Below are 19,102 nucleotides of genomic sequence, written 5' to 3' on the forward strand. Positions count from 1 at the left end.
TTGATAATTGAATCTATTTATAGAATCCAATGTCCAAAAATAGCACAAAAAAAATGAACACATCATTTATCTCTACCACTGCCTTCGGGAGAAGCCACCGTTACTCCATTACGGTGAACAGTTAAAAAAAAAAAAAAAAAAAAATCAGGATTTTGCCTAAAGCTTTTACATAGATCATTGGGGTTGGACACAGGCCTGAACCCTCCTCTAATGAGGCCATCTTTTCACTTCATAGCATGGGCCCAAGTCTGCAATGAGCTTATTTTTAAGCAACAGTGACAAACATGAGGTGTTTGCCAACCTGCCGAGAGCCTCGGGTATAGGACCACAAGCTCCAGCCCAGCTGACTCTGGAGAACCACCATCAACAAGGATCAAGAGCTGCTTAAAAGAGCTCCCCACCCCATCCTAGCAGCACAATGTCCCCTGCCAAGGCCCCTCCCCAGCCTCACTTTCCACCTCTGCATGCCCAGTTATCAGGAGAGGACCCTGCTTCCAAGAAACACCAACCCAAGCCAAAGATTGGTGCTCCCTGCTCCTGTCTGAAGTGTTCCTGGGAGCACAGACCATTAAGCAACCCACAATCCTTTAGGAAGGGCTTAATTTCACAAGAGACCATCAAGTGGAGCTTGAGAGTTTTGGCTGTTAGGAGGAAAGGGTCTTCCAAGCCCACAGTTTCTCCCCACTTGAAGGTGGATTACACAACCACAAATCATCCAACTGAAGAGGCACATCTTAAGCTGGGGAGGGTGGTGGCTCTCCAGGGGGGAGTTGGAATGAGCAGGAAAACTCCTGAGGATCCACCCCAACATGTTCAGCATCTCCCCTGTTTGGCCAAGGAGAAAATACAGTTGTCTAACTGAACTAACCCCTTGACCTCCTCAAACACGAGCAGTGATGCTTTGGAGCTTGCTTCTACAGGAGCCTGAGTAAGAAGTTCAGCATTTTAGGAGCATGATGCTCTGCAGATGACAACAGTGCTAGCAGAATGTGTGATTCAGTTACATTTCAGTAAATATTTCAGAGACTGGGAAGCAAAACCCCCCACAAATCCAACAGAAGGCCCTTGGTGGTCACGAGGGAGACGAAATCACTCAACCTGTTGGTTTCAGCAAACTGGGCATCCCCTGGTGCAAACCAGGTCTGGTCAGTGGGGCATTCTGAACCATTTGCAATACAATCTCCTGGCCTGACAGCTTGGCCACTGTTTGCAAAGCCAGAGCAGCCCAGGAAGATTCACTTCTTGATTTGAGGTGTGCTCTTTAGTGCCCAGGTTTCACAGCAAGGACACAGTGACAGGAAAGCAGTAAAGGTCTAAAATCCCAGACCCCCTGTGCCAGCTGCACAATCCCATCTCAAACATGAGGAGGGGAACCCCTTATCGGAATGGAGCCACTCCATCACCCATCACATCCCATCACCCCCTAGGCTACAGGTCCTCAGCCAAGGGGACATCACCAACGTGTGAGACCCCATCACCCACAGTATCACAGAATTACTGAGGCTGGAAAAGACCTCTTGAGATCATCAAGTCCAACCTATCACCCAACACCACCACATCAGCCTCTCTAAACACCTTCAGGGATGGTGACTCCACCACTTCCCTGAGCAGTCCATTCCAATGTCTGATCACCTTCTCCATGAGGAAGTGCTTCCTGATGTCCAACCTAACCCTTCCCTGGTGCAGCTTCAGGCCATGCTCTCTCATCCTGTCTCTTGGGAGAAGAGCCCAACCCCCACCTGACTCCCTCCAGCTCCTTGGGACCACAGCAGCTCAAAGGACCCTCACTAGTTCAAACTCCACCCCAGTTTTTGTTCTGAAAAAAGATTTCTTTGGCCTAAAACAACACAATTTTATGATGGCTCAAAACCCAAGACAATGGCCAGGAGAGCAGGAGATGTGGCACTGAGTGAGCAGCTGGCTAGTGAACTTCAGGGAATGAGCTGGAACAGCAACTCAAGAGCACAAAGGAACCCTAAGAGACAAATGCTGGTCCAGGTTGGGAACACAACATGGCCAAGAGGTCCTCAGGCCAGGGAGATGATGCTTTCCCTGCCACAGCCCAGACCACTCTCTTACTGCATTAATCTCTTTTATGCACTTTGTCACAATTCCAGAGCAGGAGATTATCTTTAATTTTGCGATAATCACCACAAGCCACTTTAATTCCCAGATTTTAAGTGTATGCTGCTGTACCCCTTCCAAATGTGGAATCAACACCAACCACCCATGCAAAGGGAGGGTACCAAAGGCAAGGAACTGCAGATATCCAGGAGAAGTGATTCTTCACATGGACAAGAAGATTTCGAGTAAAACCTCCACCCCTTTCCTCCTACCCCCCTTACAAAAATTAATAAAATCAGCTTGATAAAATCAGTTTGCCTATGCAGAAAATTATAAAAATCTTCCTCCATTTGCTACTCAGTGTGTGGCACTTGGCTGTGCTCATCCCAAAAAAGCTGACAGATGGCCTCGCAAGAACTGATTTAACTCCAGCTTTAGGGGTTACAAAGCCACAAACGACAGCACTCAAATTTGCAGGGAACAGGAGCTCTGCTGCGGGAAGTTTCAACATTTCCCAAACTGACTGAAATGATTCTTATTGGATTTGGCATAGCTTAGTGAAGGTGTAGTCAGAAGCCTGAGGAGCAGCTCTGGAAGGGGAACCCTGGGATGAAACCCCAGTGTTTTGCCCTGCCTCCTGCCCGGGCCTGGGTGTTGGGATGAGTTTCATGCCCGCTGGACCTGCTGCCAGGTCCTCTCCTCATCTGCACATGGATTTGAGTCCACCCCATCCCAACCCTCGGGCTCCTCCAGAGCCCCAGAACCAAGTGCTTCAATTGTAACATTCAGCAATTCTCAATAAATTTTAAAATCTAATCAGGGTGAAAAAAAGGTCACTTGGATCTCTCCAAACCAGGTAAGGCAAGCTACCAGCAAACCCCCCTTTGTTATAAACCCAGGAAGGGCCACAAGATGCTTCTATCCACTGAAGAGCAATTTCTTGTGAAAGTTTACAAACACTCAGCAGAGGCCTCTATAAGACAGATGCATACACACAGACATACATATTGTAAGTATTTGATGATTTATGATGCTCTAGAGAAGTCAAAGCAAATTTGAGTAATTGATAGATTTATCTGGACCCCTGTCTCCATCCAGAGACAGTGCTGCATCTCCAACAGAAACTTCACTTTATTTAAGTGTTTACCAGGAGCTACACAATGTGACTGCAACTGAAAATACGTTGGAATAGAAATGCTACGTAAGCTCTTCAGCTGGAGAACGTACCAACATGACCCCTCCAAAAATGGAAGGCACCAGACTTGCAACTTGCCACTCACTCTCAATCAGGCAGTAGCAATTGCTATCACACACAGATAGTTTTCAAAGCACAGTTCTCTAAAAGTGCTGACCCAGCAGTTTGTATTTCTTGTTCTTGGGGTTTTTTTTAATTTGTTCTTTACTTTTTAACCACTGAGCTGACAGCAGCCTTTGCAAAATTGACATTTACTACTAACCCAGCTGTAATCAGCTAGAAAGCACTGAAATTCTGACAAGTTGCACCCCAACCCAAAGGAGGTCTGGATTTAATTTTACATTTATTTGATTGAAAACAAGACAAGGTGAGACACTCAAGTAACCCATTTAGCTGACAAGAGGAAGTGAAGCCTGCAATCAGGAGGCTGCGACTTACTGTTCCATCAGATCACTCGAGATGCATGTTCATCCCATCTGACCAACGCAATGTGCAAAAAACCAATGTGCAAAAGCAACAAAGAACACAGTCCTGGCTTGAGCTGCACAAATTAAGGTCTACACTCATTTAGCAGATGTGTTGCAGCTGCAATGCAGAAAGGCAAGGAATGAAATGCACCCATCAAAAGAGACAGCTGTTAGTTCCCATAAGGGACTGGTGGTAAAAAGAAATTAAATCAAAAGCGGAGCATGGGGGAAGGAATTCAGAGAAAATGCCAAGAAAACACCTCAGCTGAGGAGCAGCATGTGAATCACAGGATGATTTGGGTTGGAAGGGACCTTAAAGATCATAAAGATCCAACCCCCCTGCATGGGCAGGGACACCTCCCACCAGCCCAGGTTGCACAAGGCTTCATCCAGCCTGGCCTTAAACACTTCCAGGGATGGAGCATCAACAACCTCCCTAGGCAACCTATTCCAATGTCTCACTACCCTCATAGTGAATAGTTTTTTCTTAATGTCTATCCTAAATCTACCCTCTTTCAGTATAAAATCACTACCCCTTGTCCTGTCACTATTCCCTCTGCTGTAGTAGAATGAAGCAATGCATGAGACAGCCAGGGCTTCCCAAGGAGCCAGTGCCAGACTCAGCCCCTGTCAAAAGGGATGGCAGAAAGCCACCTCTTGATTTATTCTTGCACTTGAAACATGAGGCTTTGGCTTTCAGCAGGCTAAAGTGGCATCCCAGGGTGGTCACTAGAGAAAAGAAGGCACAACAGGGAGCAGAAGCTGGACTCAGCAACATCTGGGAAAAAGCAGCTATGTACAATCTACCCTTCCCAGGTGTCCAGGATCACAGAATCATTGGAGTTGGAAGGAACCTCTAGAGTCCAACCTCTGCTAAAGGACTGCCTAGAGCACATTACATAGGACTGCATCCAGGTGGGTTTTGAATGCCTCCATAGATGGAGCCTCCACAACCTCCCTGGGCAGCCTGTTCCAGTTCTCCATCACTCTCATGGTATAGAAGTTTTTCCTCATGTTTACATTGAGCTTTCAGAGTTGCAGTTTGTGCCCTCTGCCCCTTGTCCTGTTGCTGGGCACTACTGAAAAGAGTCTGGTTCCAGCCTCCTTGGTTCCAACCTTCTTACACTTGCCCTTTAGATATTTATGAACACTGATAAGGTCCACTCCCAGTTTTCTTTCCAGGCTAAACAGTCCCATTTCTCTGTCTTTCCTTGTAAAATGCTCCAGCTCCCCCATCACCTTTGTTGCCCTCCACTGGACTCTCTCCAGCAGTTCCCTGTGTCTCTCTTGAACTAGGGAGACCAGAATTTAACACAATTCTCCAAATGTGGTCTCACTAGGGCAGAGCAGAGTGGGAGGATGACCTCCCTCAACCTACTGGCCACATTCTCTCTAATGCATTCCAGGATCCCATTGGCCTTCTTGGCCACAAGGGCAAAATGCTGGCTCAAGGTGAACTTATTCCATACTAGGAGTCCAAGGATGACCTACTTCTGATCATTAAACACGTTTTCTTTCCATAAAACTACATAGCTTGACTAGGATGAGAAATATCAAGTAAGTCATAATACTAAATAAAAAGGTTGGGGTTTTTTCCCCCTTGAAATGCAGCATCTCTCAGCAGGATGAGCTGCATCCGACTGCTCTGCACCCTGGGCCTAGAGAGCTGCTTCTGCCTTTCAAGAGCTTGTTGAAATAACATGGAAACAAAACAAGCTGAGATAAATCCTGCCTTTTATATAGAATCCACATATAGCTCAGAGAACAAAATGTATTAATTTTTCCATGGAGCATTTGATGACTGAATGAATGATTTTTGAGATCTTCTACACAAAACTCATGCTGTGTGAACACAAACAAACTGTGTCCCCACTGGTAAGCCTCATCCAGCCTGGTCCTTAGGCAAAGGTTTCTCCATCCCTATGGACCAGAATGGAAATGAGGAGGAGAGCCCCTGCTCGAAGGCAGGTGCAGTTCCACATTCCTCAGGACAGTTTAGTCACCATTCAAGTCCAGCAGTTATTTGCAGACAGATAAAAATGCTAGCAGCATTGGGCAGTATTGAAGCTGGGTTTCCAGGGGCAGCCAGAGAGAAGTAAACCCCTTTAATCCTACCTTGGCTGCCCTGCTCTCCTCCCTGTCCTCAGCTCCCATTCCCCACCCACACCAACTCCCTGCTTCATTTCACTGCTACAAGCACACAGGAACCACCTCCACTTTATGGAGGGAAGATGACATTTGCAACCCATGATTTGCTGCACCAACTCTATGTGCTGCACTCTTTTCCCATGCCTTTTGTCTTGTTTATTTGATCATAAACTTATTAAGAGAAAGAGCTTAATGTACTGGCTAGGTAAGATGGGGCCTCAGGCACTGTGATACCCACTCCATAGCAGTGACACAGCTCCCTCCCTCCCTCTCTCTCTCTCCCCTCCATACCAGGCAGTTTCTATGTACAAGCTCTTCAATTAATCTGGGATGGGCAGGCAGCACGAAGCCCCCCAGCCTGTTCCAAGCCCCACACCCAGTCCTGCCCCAGAAATTTTGAACCCCAAAGCCCAAAACACTCTTTCTGTTCCACTGTCAGCGCTACCCCAGGAACAAGCACTTTGAGCCTTCTATCACCTGGCCAGGGTCACTTGAAACAAAGTATCCAACTTCTTGAGTATCACCACTGCAAGGGGCTGCCACACAGGGGTGATTCTGTAGTAAAGGCACCTACCAACCTATTTTATTTTTGCTTTTCTGCAGAAACTCTTTCTGCGTTGGAAATAAATGTTTCCCCCACCTCAGGAGGCAGAGCAGAAGCTGAAGATGCAGGCAGGCAGGGGTGAACATGTTCCCTTGGCTGTGGGTGCAGCCCTCCTTGGGGAACCAGGACATACCATGCTAAAACATTTCCTTGACTACTCACCAGAAAAGCACTCACAGGACGGAAGTGAAATTACAAGCAGGGAAAGAGCAGGACAAGACCAGGGAAATGAAATATAAAAAGGATTGATTTGTTTTCTTGTCTTGGATCAGCTGCGTGTAGGGAAAAAAAAATTAAAAAAAAAAGGACAATTTTGTAGAGCCTGAACTGTGTGACACAGCTGACAAAAAAGCAAAACAAAAATCTCAAGAGGAGCACACAATAGCTGACACCTGGTAGTGGAAAAGGCTGCAGCCGTTTGGCTCCACATTCAACTCTGCAATTACACAATCCAGTGGGATGTTCAGGAGAACATCTGCTAGATGGGAAAGGTGCAGCCTTATCTGAACACAGTGTTCCTGCTCCCTTCCACACCACCACTCACAGGAGGATTGCAGAGCGGAACAACACACGCTCCCTGGCACGTCCAGAGTGGCCAAGCCCTCTCCCTGCTGCTCATCTAGAGGGAGAAAAATGAGACATCCAAGGTCAGAGACCCCGCAGTGGTGCTGGGGAGCCAGCCTCCTCCTAGCCTCTGGCTTCTCTATTATAACCTACAAGTCCAAATCTCTCTCCCAGAACTTGCAGCAAAGCTTGATTAGGATTAATTAGAGACAGCAAACACCACAGTAGGAAGTGTAACCTCTGCAGGACAGTCAGCTCTCTGCACATGTGACACCATCCAGGCACAATGGAACATTAAAACCATGATTCTGATTTAGAGAAAGGCCATAAAAGTCTGAAGGACTTTGAAGTCATGTTCCTTACAATCATCCAGAAGAGCCAGAACAACATCCAGCTGTCCCCTTACCTTTGCTCAGGGGTAGGATAAGCTTCCCATCTCCTACTAACCGGTCCCAACCACCACACTGGAGCATCTCTTGACTGCTGGGAGAGCTGTAGTCCAGCAGCTCCTGTTGCCTCTTCTAGATGTGCTGCAAAAATACTGGGGACTTGACAGGAGTGTGTAATCCTTGGCAGCCTGGGGGACTCTTTTTTGTGTTCAGGTGGAGTTTTCAGCTGTCACAAGGCCCCAGAGAGTTTCCCAACCCCAGGTCAGAGAAGCACAAGACAGCTTGTCAAAGGATTTGTCCAGAATTCACTTCCCTCCTTTGTTTTCTAAACATCTCTGTCTCCCTGCCTGCTGACAGCTCCTGCCTAGAAACAGTATTCAGCACTTTTAACTCTGCAGCCTTACCTCTGTGCAGGGAAAGGATGCTCAGCCACATCCTCCATCATGCTGTTCTCCAAGTGCCACTAATAAATGGGAAGAAGCACAAGCTGACTAATCCGTGGTTAGACACTGCTTGCCAGAGCCGTTATTCTGTCCCAAATACACAGGGTTTGCAGTGAGAGGTTACCTCAGTGCTTCAGCTGCAAGAAGCTTAACATCAGACCTCAGCATCCCCTGGCCAGGTAGGGATTAGCACTGCTGGAGGCCTTTGTCCACCATGACCTTTGGGAGCTGCCTTTGCAACTCATCATCCCTCCTGCAAGGAGAGTACCAGGCAAGGAACAAGGAATTGATGGCTGGAAAAAGGATAACTTCACTGTAGCAAGTCCCAAAACTTCTTAAGCCGATATATAACACAGCATATTGGTACTGAGAAGACAAAATCCCTTCAACCAGAGAGCAGGAGGATTCCTTTGCACAGGATCAGCTTGGTTCCCCTTACAGTATTACTCCCCTGGCTGTTCCTCCAAAGGATCTCAGCCTATGTTGGGAGAGTACTGGCAAGTCAAAGCAGTCATTCACACTGCTCTTTGTAGCAGCACAGCAGACATGATGGTGGACTGCAAATTATACGAGACAGTGACAATAATATTCCCCCTATTTTCTCTCAGCCCTTTCTCACAGTGGGTTCTGCAACTGAACAAAATCATAACCTCCAATCCAGGAGAGGGGGGTCAGAATATTTATTGCTTCCACTGTTGCCTTCCTATAGATGTTGTTCAACAGAAAGATTACTCTCTATGCTCATTCACAGTCAAGAATTATTCACACACTAAATTACATTAAAATAGAATACAACTGAAGAAAGCTATCTGCCACCCCAAATTTTCCATTTTCTGACTTTCTAAAAGATCAGTGGAAGTCCAGTTACTACAGTCACAAATGTGAAAGAAATCTCCCTGAAGTTTCCCAGTAACCACCTCCCACAATAGCAGGGCACACAGTAGCTACCACAGCAAGCACAGCTTGAAAACTGTGGGAGCTCAGCATCCCATCCAGAAGCAAACCCCAAATGGAAAAAAATGAGCTCTTTTGCCTTGCAGGCCACCCTTCAAAACCCATCCTGAAGATGCACCTGGATTTTTCATGAGTGGAGTATTTCCTGATTTACTCCATAGCCAAAGCTGCTCGGCGAAATCCTCTAAGATTTAATTCTGCTCTTGCTAATGTCACTTGACAGAGATTTTCCAAGGGTGCTCAAACACTGAAGACCTGAAAGGGGATTTCAGAACAGGGTCGTGTCCAATTTGCGTCACTGGATATAAAGTCCTTTTGCAAGGCTGCTCATGTTCGGCTGAATGAAGTCCCCTTCACAAAACACTCCCAGGTTGCCATGGGTGCTGCTGACAACCCTGGAACACACAATGTACCTACAGATCTGGACTGCAATGGTGAGGATAAGGTCAGGTGGGAGAGGAGGTGGGAGGCATCTGTAACTTTACCTGTTTCAGAAGAAGATATCAAGGCAAAAAAGCATCAGGTTGAATTTCTGGACCTGTTTTTAGAGCATGGGTCTGTGACACTGCCCCTTGAAGAGCACAGCCTCTACATGACTCAGATTAGTTTTGAAGTTGACCAGGTCCCACTAAAACCCTGCAGTTACAAAGACACGATAGGAAATGTGGACCAGTAATACATCTTTGAGAGACCTAATTCTGTAAGAGTCAGCATTTGCAACCCCAAATGCAAGCTCTCCAGCTGCATCTATGTCCCACTGAGCCCCTCAGGCACCAAGTTATCAGAGATTTTTTGGCCTTACTCAAAATCAACTACCCTGACTCACATGGGGCAGAAGGCCAGATCTGCTTCCCACCAGTGTCCCCTGTGCCCTCGTCACCAGCCTGCCACCCGTGCTGCCTGCACTCTCTTCCTGCACAGCTAGCACAGATTTTGCACAGCCCTACAACAAGCCATGGTGAGGACTAGCAGCAAACTCTGCTTAGTCCCTCCCAGATACTGCAAATTCATTCCTCCAGATGGATCTGTCCCTCCCTGCACGTGCCAACACCGACTCTTTCCTTTCAGACTGAGGAGGTTGGCACCCAGGACGGCACCAAGCCTCCAGTCCTCCTCCTCCTCTCCTCTCCTCTCCTCTCCTCCCCTCCTCTGGGGCTCTGTGAGTAAACAACCCCTGCAGAAGCAGCTCTAGAAAGAGCCTGCACCCATATTGGGAGGCTGAGGAAGGACCTCTGGGACAAAAAAGCTACTGCCACAAGGTATGGGGGCTGTAGGTTAAGAATAAATTTAAATTCTTGCTCTCCACCGTGTCCTTTTCCCACCAGTCTTGTTAAGGCCACTTCTGCTCTCTGTGACCAGTGCGCTCTGCTCTAACAATGGAACGTGAACAGATGGAACAAAACAAGTCACAGCAGAAGAAGCCCAAAAGATGAAGTGTGCTGCCAAAAATTGTAACTCAAAGTTTCAATAAGTAGTCTCTTCCCTCCCTGGAATCCTGGCTGCAGCATGGCAGCTTGTGACTCGGCTATCAGCTCAAAATAAGTTACCCCCAAAATAATAACTTTTTAAAAAACACTTCAAGAGGTCCTAGAAGTACCTACAGAAGGTACTTAGAAGGAAATACATACAGGTGAGACAGGCAGAGATGGCAGGAAAAGGCAGCCTGGTGCACATCCCTGGCTACAAGAACATTTCAGTTGTGTTGCACTGACAACCACAGACAGTCTCCTCCTGTACAGGTAACCACAGCTGAAGGACAGGTTCTTTCTGGCACAGATCTGCAGCTTGCTCAAAAGCCAGGTCACTAAAGCAGGTTCTCCAGCCCAGCCTTAAGTATTTTCATTTGGAGGCTGAGCCAGGTGTTTACTACTCCTCTTTAACCAAGTGCATCTATGAACATTTATTTATGCACCTGGGAACAAGCTCTGCTCCAAACTCCATACAGGTACTTGTCCCAGCTAAAGATACAAAAGAGCAAAAAGTAAAATTCAAAATGAGCACTTAGGTTCCCAAAGCACCATGCAGGCAGAACTGAGGCACTGGTTATCCCCAGACTAACTCCCAAAAATTTTGCCATCCTACCAATACAAAATCAGAGCTTGCAGGTATTAAGTTCCTCCTGAACTACCACATTCTTCACAGCTGACACCTGACAAGCCATCCAGCACCAACATTTCACCTCAGAAGTCTTTAATTTCCTACCTATATGGGCAAGTTCTGCATCTGGTATCCAATGGGCAATCCAGTTCACTATACCAAAGTGAAACAGGGAAGGCGATTACTGCCTTTAACTGAAATAACTCTTATCTGACAAAGTACATGGTCTTTTTGCTTTGTTTTATAGAGAGAGCAATGTTTATCAGGACTTCAAGGCTCTCTGCAAGGGAGCTGCAGTAAAGATTGCAATTATCCATAGGAATGCATGGGTTTGTCTGTGACAAATCTGCAGAAGCAATTAGGTGTTTCATGATGTTCATTCCTTCATTGTCTCATTTTTCTTTAATAGGCATTTTCTGGCATTACCAGCCTAGAAGCCTCTTTCTCAAAAGAGCGTCCTAGATAGTTAATCCACCAGTGACTCCTACTTAATACCAAAATGAAAATAAACATCCAGCCCTCTGAGATTAAGGTGCAGAAAGACTTTGTCATCATTTCTCTTCCATTAAAGTTAACTTAGGCCTGGAGAGATGCTGGTTTGAAAGGAAGCATCCTGGAATTAAAAAAAACAGTCTGCACATCAAAAGCTACAAAATGCAGCACAACATCCACCCCACAGAAAACCTAAAAAACTAAACTAAAAAACTTTGCCTTGTTTCTAGATGCCACCTAGGCATGCATTTGCCTTGTAACTGAAGAGGATGTGGAGGACGTCACTTAATGTTGACAAAGACAGCATAATTTTCTGCTGTTTTTGTCATCTCTGAAGTTCAGGACTATTTTGCATCTCTTCTGCCAGCACATTCTAAGCAGTTTTGTATGCTGCCCCCATCAATGTGCATCCAGACAGATGGTGAGAGCAGCACCAAATACATACAGAAAGGAAAACTGTCATTTTATAGACAACGCCCATTCAAAAGTGACATTTAAAGAGAAGACAAGTGGTTTCAGGTATTGCATCTACCCTCTCAGCAGCACATAGGACATCCTATCACATAACCCCTTGGCATGGGGATACACACACTGTAGAAATGGCTGCACAGACAGGAACTGTGAAATGAAGAAATCGGAGCAAGAACCAAGCTTTACATCAGCATCTAAATGGAGCAACTGACTGCATGAAGTGCCATCAGGCAGACATTCAGGGAAAGAGCACTCAGCCAGATGATGACTTTAGCCAGCTGCCTTCCTTTGAAAACGCAGAAAGGACAACTTTGCCTTGAAAAATCCATGAAATTTGGTCCATCAGATGTGCAGAGATTCTATAGGAAGAAAATGACTGCAAAATCTTTGTCACCAGCTGCTTTATCCTGCCCACACTGAGGCTTCCATCATATTTTGCTTGCCTTACTGCCCAGCTCACAGAAAGCACCAAACACAACAAACAAAAATCCAGAGAGGGGCAGATTTCCCCTGTTATCTGGTTGGCAAAGTACCATCACTTCTGCCCCACATTGCAGCCTTCCCTCTCCACACATTAACTATCCCAATAAATGCCATCTGCATCACAAACCCAGCATGAACTTCAGTTCCCAGCTCTGAGAAGAGAGCTGAGCATCCTGCAGGGAGAGACCAGGCCACCTGCAATGGGAGACTCCAGCTCATTGCCATCATTTTACTTTGTAAGATGGAAACTTGTGTTTCTAAGCCTTACACCAAGCCTGAAGGTTTTCCTTCAATCCCACAGATTTTTATGACCTCAAGTCAAAAATCAATGGACGTCAAGGATGACACTGGACTGAAGTTGGGCACTTGGGTGGCCAGAAGCTGATCCACTTTGGACAAAGGAGTAATGAAACTGAACAGGCTCTGAGATAAACAGCTGTGTCTCATCTCAGCTGTTGTAACCCCCAAGATCTTATCAATGGTGTCAACAAAACAAGCGGGAGGCACCCACTGCTGTCAGTGTTTCCATTGCTGATGCGATTAGCTGGTTTAGGTCACAGCAGCCTGCTGGGAGCCTTGAAGTACCTTGGAGATGTGGCTTTGAGCTTTGGGAAGTTTTCACAAAATCTCTCAAAATTTGCCAATGACATAAAAATATTCCTCCAGTGCTCCAAACCCTTTCTGTGCTGCACTGATGCACCAACCAAAATTGCTCCTAAGACTCCAGTTGCTCAAACTGGTACCAAGTGCCCCTAATTACCTGAGCTTGTACAGGCCTGAATGAAGAATGAAAATCAATACACAGCCCTTCTGAACCAAACTCCAGAGCAAGAGGGCTGAAAGGACACATGTTAGAAAGGGGTTTATATATTTATACACAATAACTGAGGCACTACTGTGCACTGCTGCCCAGTTTCAACTGAAGAAAAAACGAATAAATGCCCCAGAGCTCAAGAGGCCATTAACCTTCCCTTTAAACAGATGCAGTTACACCCACAGATCAGGATTTCCACCTTAAAAAATAGCTGAGCACACGCTGAAGCCATTCCTTTCATGCACAGAAACAACATTATTCTGCTTTGCTGTTGGAGAGATGACTTTTAGGGGCTGGGGTGGTGATACTCTAGTAGAAAAGATCACAAAATGCTCCAAAGGTAGAAAGCAGAGAGCAAAGGTTGTTCCACCCCACTGCTGCCCTGCAGGAAACATGGCCAGGACCTTCTCCCATCCTGCAAGAAGGGGAGGAGGGAGAGCAGGTTAAGATGACCTACATAAGTCCTGCTTTAAATATCAGGTTTTATGCTACCTTTTATGCTACCTACCTCATTCCTCCCTGCCCCTCCTGCCCCAGAAGGGTTTGAGCAAGACAGCCTCTGCTCAGGTGGCCCAGAGGCAGTCTCAACCAGGGAGGCAGAAAGTATGTTTGAACTCACTAGAGACTGACTTTGCAAATGATGCTCTTTTAATGGAAATTACATGTGTTTTTCATGTCAGTTCTCAACTCCATCATGGCTGTGCTTCACTAGTCTCACTGACTGCCTCAGCCGCTGGATATCTCAGCCCTAATTTACTTGTGGTAACAGAACATGAAGCAGCAACCGAAAATGACAAACTCCAAGGTGAGGAAAAGTTTAACTGATAATTTAAACAACATCTTGCCAGGCAGCAAATGAAAAAACAAAAAATCTTGACTAATTTTACTCTTGTCCAATGTGGTCACCAGCATGGACTTCCACATTCAAGACACCTATTTTGAAGGGCAGCATCCCAGTGTGTCCACTGAGTTACACTAAGGACTGGCTTCCAGCACCAGCCCCACCAAATCACCACGTGTACTCAGCTACCCAGTCTCAAAAGTAGCAGATCCTACAGAATCCTCCTGTGGGAAAAAACAAAACAAAACAACATGGAGCAGCTAGGGAACCTCTAAATTACTAAATTCAGTGAAAAAGTAGGGACCCAACTGGCTCCTTTCTCTGCTGATGAGCTGCCTTTCTATCAGGAGCTCAATGCTGGCTGAGGTCAAAGTGCTCCCAGATCTTCAGAATTAGGAGGAGTCTACCATGGTACAGAAACAAAGATAATTTGAAGAGCAGTTTGACAGCTTCATCAGAGAAAGCATCACCAAGCTTAAATGAAGAGTTATTAACCAGTCTGGCTACACGGACTCTCAAAGCACAGAGATAATTCTGCTGGAGCCACCAAGCCCCATTTGAGAGCATTGCTCGGCAACAGCTACCACCGGCACCAATGGGACCACTGCAGATCCAGAACACAGAAGCACTGAAGTCTTAAGAGTGTCAGGCAGAGCACAAGGCAGAAGCTGAATTAAACAACATCCCCCTGCATGGGTGGCAGAGATTTAATGTTACACAGTCAGCTTTTCAGCTACTTGGAGTCTGACTGGTACCAAGCTCCCCACCAGCCCAACAGTGCTGCTGTGTTTTAATGACTGCAAACAAGGCAAAGCTCCCCTCAGCCTCTAATCCATTAATTCCTCTGGGTTCAGGACATGGAGCTATTTCACACAGAACAAAGACACGAGCTTGTAGCTTGTGGTGTTCCCATGCTCAGCTAATCTCCAGGCCCTTTCAGAAGCAGCAACCTATCTGCCCAGGTCAGTCTTGTGACAAACATCAGGCTGTGACCCGGTTGGATCCGTTTGCTGGATCACCACCAGTGCCTTGTGCAGCAGGAGATGTGCTCTCAGGACCTAGCCCTGCCTGCCCATCCAGCAGGAGGGTCTGACACACTGAAGACCCCATATAAGCAAACAGACAGTTTCCAGCTTCTCTTTCCTCCCAGGAAGTCCTCCCCTTCCTCTCCAATAGCAATTTCTGCAAAGAGAACATGCAGATTGGGCTAATTACAGAGGAGATGAGGACTGTGCCCCCTCAATGAGCCTGCAAAGTGTTTTACATTCCTTGCACTGATTGCAAACTGTGCAGGCAGTGATTGGACATTGTGAGGTTTGGTTTCTGAAACTCCAGATCTAACGGCTGCAGAGCTCTGCAACTACCTAGAGGGAGAGTTCTGACAGCCATCTGTCAGAGATGCAGCTCTCTACAGAATACACAATCTCTGTGCTACAAACCAATGCTGCTGTTCTTCAAATACCAACTATTCCCACTTGTTTTTGGGATACAGTAAATATTTAAGAGAACTTTTCACATTACAGGTGGGCTCCCTGGCTGTCCGCATTTTTATTTTGTAAATTGAGTGGGTGAGGAGCAGGGGTTCTGCTGTATTCCAAGAAAGGTGGAAGAGAAGAAAAGAGGCCAACTCATAGGATGAAAAGACCACAGCAGTGGTGAGCAGTGACCAACAGCATCGATGGGCTGTGAACACCAGGGCAACCTAACCCACTGAATCTCCAGATTTCCTCACCAGGGCAGCACATCCTCTGACTCAGCCTGGGTTATTCACCACAAACCAGTGCAGAAACCCACACGTAAGCTGGGGAAGCCACAAGAACGCATGATGGAAGACGACGACACTTAATTAGGGGTTGATAGCATTTTCTGCTTAAATATGTGGGTGAGAAGTGATTACTTTTAGATTTTTAATTACAGAAAACGTTTCCCAGAAAGTCCTGAGATCAACTCAACTACTGCCAACACTGAAAAACTCAAACAAGTACCAGGAATAGAGTATTTCTAAGACCTACCTAAAGAAGAGAAACTCCCCAACATTACCTTTATACCACTGTCTCTTGTAGGACTGCCTGGAGAGGCCTCTCTCCCCTGCCAGGGACTCAGTCTGCTGGTGATCCAGAGAGAATGTGAGGAGCCTGGGAAAGCCAGCAGATGCTTTTCCTTTTGGCGCACAGCTCCCCAGGCAGGTGGGTGAGCCACACCAGGCTGCTCTGCTGAGAAGGTCAGTGCTGATAAGGATCAAGACAAACCTGGCTTCATGCAGGCCATCAGTCTGTTTTTTTTTTTACATGACCCTCGCTTTCTTATGCTTGTTTCATCTCAGCATTAAATAGCATTTGAGCCTTTTGCTTCCAGTCCCTCACAGTGATTTACCTTTCCACTGCACTCCAGTTGGTTCATTGCCATGAGCACACTCGTGCAGCAGAAGGGATGGGCAGCCCTGGGTGGGCAGGGGCTCAGCACAGCACATGCGTTCACCACAGCATCTGTCCACATGGAGGAAAACACACGTGGCTGCACTTGCTTGTTGGATGAACACAGTGTGATGCATCACCAGCAGGCAGCACACATAGAGAGGGTGCTTGTGTCTGGAATTCTGCTTTGCCAAAGGCTTAAAGAAAGTAAGACATATAGAAAATAAACAGGTTGTTCAGTCTGGAGAAGAGAAGGCTGCAATGGGGAGACCTTAGAGCACCTTCCGGTGCCCAAAGGGGCTCCAGGAAATCTGGGGAGGGACTTTGGACAAGGGCCTGGAGGGATGGGATGGGATGGGATGAGGGGCAATGGCTTTGAACAGGAAGAGGACAGATTGAGATCAGATTGAGGAAGAAATTCTTCGATGTGAGGTTGCTGAGCCCCTGGGTGCCCCCAGAAGCTGTGGCTGCCCCATCCCTGGCAGTGTTGAAGGTTGGATGGGGCTTGGAGCACCCTGGGCTGGTGGGAGGTGTCCCTGCCCATGGCAGGGGGTTGGGACTGAATGATCTTTACTGTCCTTTCCCACCCAAGCCAGTCTGGGATTCTATGAAAATGCTGATATTTTGTTTCTTTGAGTTTCTGTACCAGCCACAAATGGATTTAGAAATGGTGAAATACCACACAAAGCTACATTCTGGGAACCTGCAACAAACATCTGGGGCTTTGCATCTGCACAATACTTTAAAAAACAGCTTCTGCCTGGCCCCATGGATGTGACTACAGGCATCCAGTCTGATGTGACTGCAATTCTGTACTTGGGCACATTCACAAGGCAACCCAGCTTGCAGGCCTAGAGGGCAACAGCATGGGAGATAGCTGAAAAAAAGTGACACTGTCAACTTGGGCTATTTAACAAATTAAATTCAAAGGCAGCTACCAGAAAATTGGATTAGAGACTGGGAAGCACTTCATGGGAAACAAAAAACCCCACCTAGGCCACCTTCCACAGTTCTGCTGCTGTTTATGAGTTCAAACTCCTCTCCATGCTCATCTATCTTTTAGGAAAGGAAGTGTCAAGGCCTCTGTGTCAAAATTCACAAAGCGTGCCTCAAAACTGATCCCCTCTGCTCCTGCCAGCTCTGGGGGGGAATCAGGGAGGGCAAACACATGGGATCACACCATCCAGGGAGGGCAGGACCCACCTTGGCTCATGCTCCCCACGGCCAGGCTGGGAGAGGAAGCATCTCCTCTGAGGGACACAACCAGCAGCTCTGTTGCCAACATCACCCAGGCTGCTGAAAGTCCCTCCCACCTACACACAGCCAAAGCAGGGACACCACATCCATGTCAGGAGTGAGGCACCTGCCAGACCTCTGTGGATGCATCCTGCAGCAATATGCTTGGCAACCCCAAAAAGTGAATGGGAATAATGAAATGTGACAGAAACATAAGCAGCATGCGATGAGAAGGGCTCTCCAAGCTCTTGTAGGGTATAGCACAGACTCATATCTGGACTCAACTGACTGTGATTGAAAGGTGTGTTTGTGAAGAAAGCAAATTCTGGAATTCCTGCTGCTGCTTTTCAGGCTGCAGCCACCGTATAGGGAAAAATCATATTTAATTACATGCAATTAACTAGTCAGTTAATCTCAATTAATAATATGCAACTGACTAGAGCCCATAATGATCATGCCAGTGAACCACTCCACTCGGGTCATTCCCTGAGGAGCCTTCCTGGAGAGGCCACTGAGCTTTCCAAGTGGAAGATGCAGCAGCAGCTCTGCCAGACACAGACCCAGCAGCAGCAGAATGGGCTATTATATACAGGTCAATGCCAAAATCTAGTTAATGAAAACCAGATTAATCATTCTTCACCCTGGGTTCTTGGGCATTCCTTCTCCAGCCTGTCCTGACACCAAGATGGGCTCAGCACCCTTTGGGGCAGTGCTCAGCTCTCCCAGACCCCTCAAATCCAGATTCCCTATTCATTTCCAGTTCATTCACACCTTAAAGGATAATTAATTTGCCAGAGTAGCCTGAATTCTATTTTCATTGACTTCCTCCTTCCCTGCAGCTGAGCTGTGACTTATTGACTGTGAAGTAACTGCAGGGTCTTTAAAAGTTCAGGGTGTTTTTCTGTCTGTTTTTGCCCAGCTGACTCCCTCTGTCATCATCTTCACTAGCACCATTTCACAGGGAAGAGGCATGTGACATTCAAGGAGGCTGTGAACCATAACCATGCTGGGGATGATGTTTACATTTGATTTTTCCTCAAACAGATAAGCTCTCTCCAGTTTCCCTCTCCATCACGTTGGAATGGATTGAACTGCATGTGCCCCACAGGTTGGAATTCTTCTCTTATCTCTAATCTGCTCACTGAAAAAAACCAACAAACCTGCTTCCAGCCACCCTTCAAAAGTAACTTCAAAGTTATCACTGCAAAGTGGGAAGAGCTGCAATACAGTTCTTCCTCTGTCACAATCAAGGCTCTCTCGGTGCTTTTTGCAGATGGCCTTACAGGTGCCACCAGCATGCTCAGCACCACTGGCTGGAGCCAGGATCTCCACTTTGCTGTCTCGAGTTCTGCGTACAAGTGAGACAACTGTTGAACAAGAGCATAAATACTTGTTAAATCTTTTCATTTCCCTAAAGCAGAAGAAA

General features: G+C 46.7%; 1 protein-coding gene across 19 annotated transcripts in view; it reads right to left on the reverse strand.

Moving 5' to 3' along the window:
- The window catches only part of PIP5K1C (phosphatidylinositol-4-phosphate 5-kinase type 1 gamma), a 45,813-nt gene that overhangs the window by 23,442 nt on the left and 3,269 nt on the right, over positions 1-19,102 (reverse strand). Inside the window, exon 1 of one of the 19 annotated variants that reach the window (XM_071728129.1) lies at positions 16,400-16,528. The exons of the other annotated variants lie outside the window; for them this stretch is intronic. Coding sequence (XP_071584230.1) covers positions 16,400-16,496 — 97 coding nt within the window. The 5' untranslated portion in view covers positions 16,497-16,528. Of the gene's footprint in view, positions 1-16,399; positions 16,529-19,102 lie in introns of those variants that run through there. 19 annotated transcript variants of the gene reach the window in all.

Source organism: Heliangelus exortis, chromosome 28, assembly GCF_036169615.1.
Source record: "Heliangelus exortis chromosome 28, bHelExo1.hap1, whole genome shotgun sequence".
Taxonomy (NCBI): Eukaryota; Metazoa; Chordata; class Aves; order Apodiformes; family Trochilidae; genus Heliangelus; species Heliangelus exortis.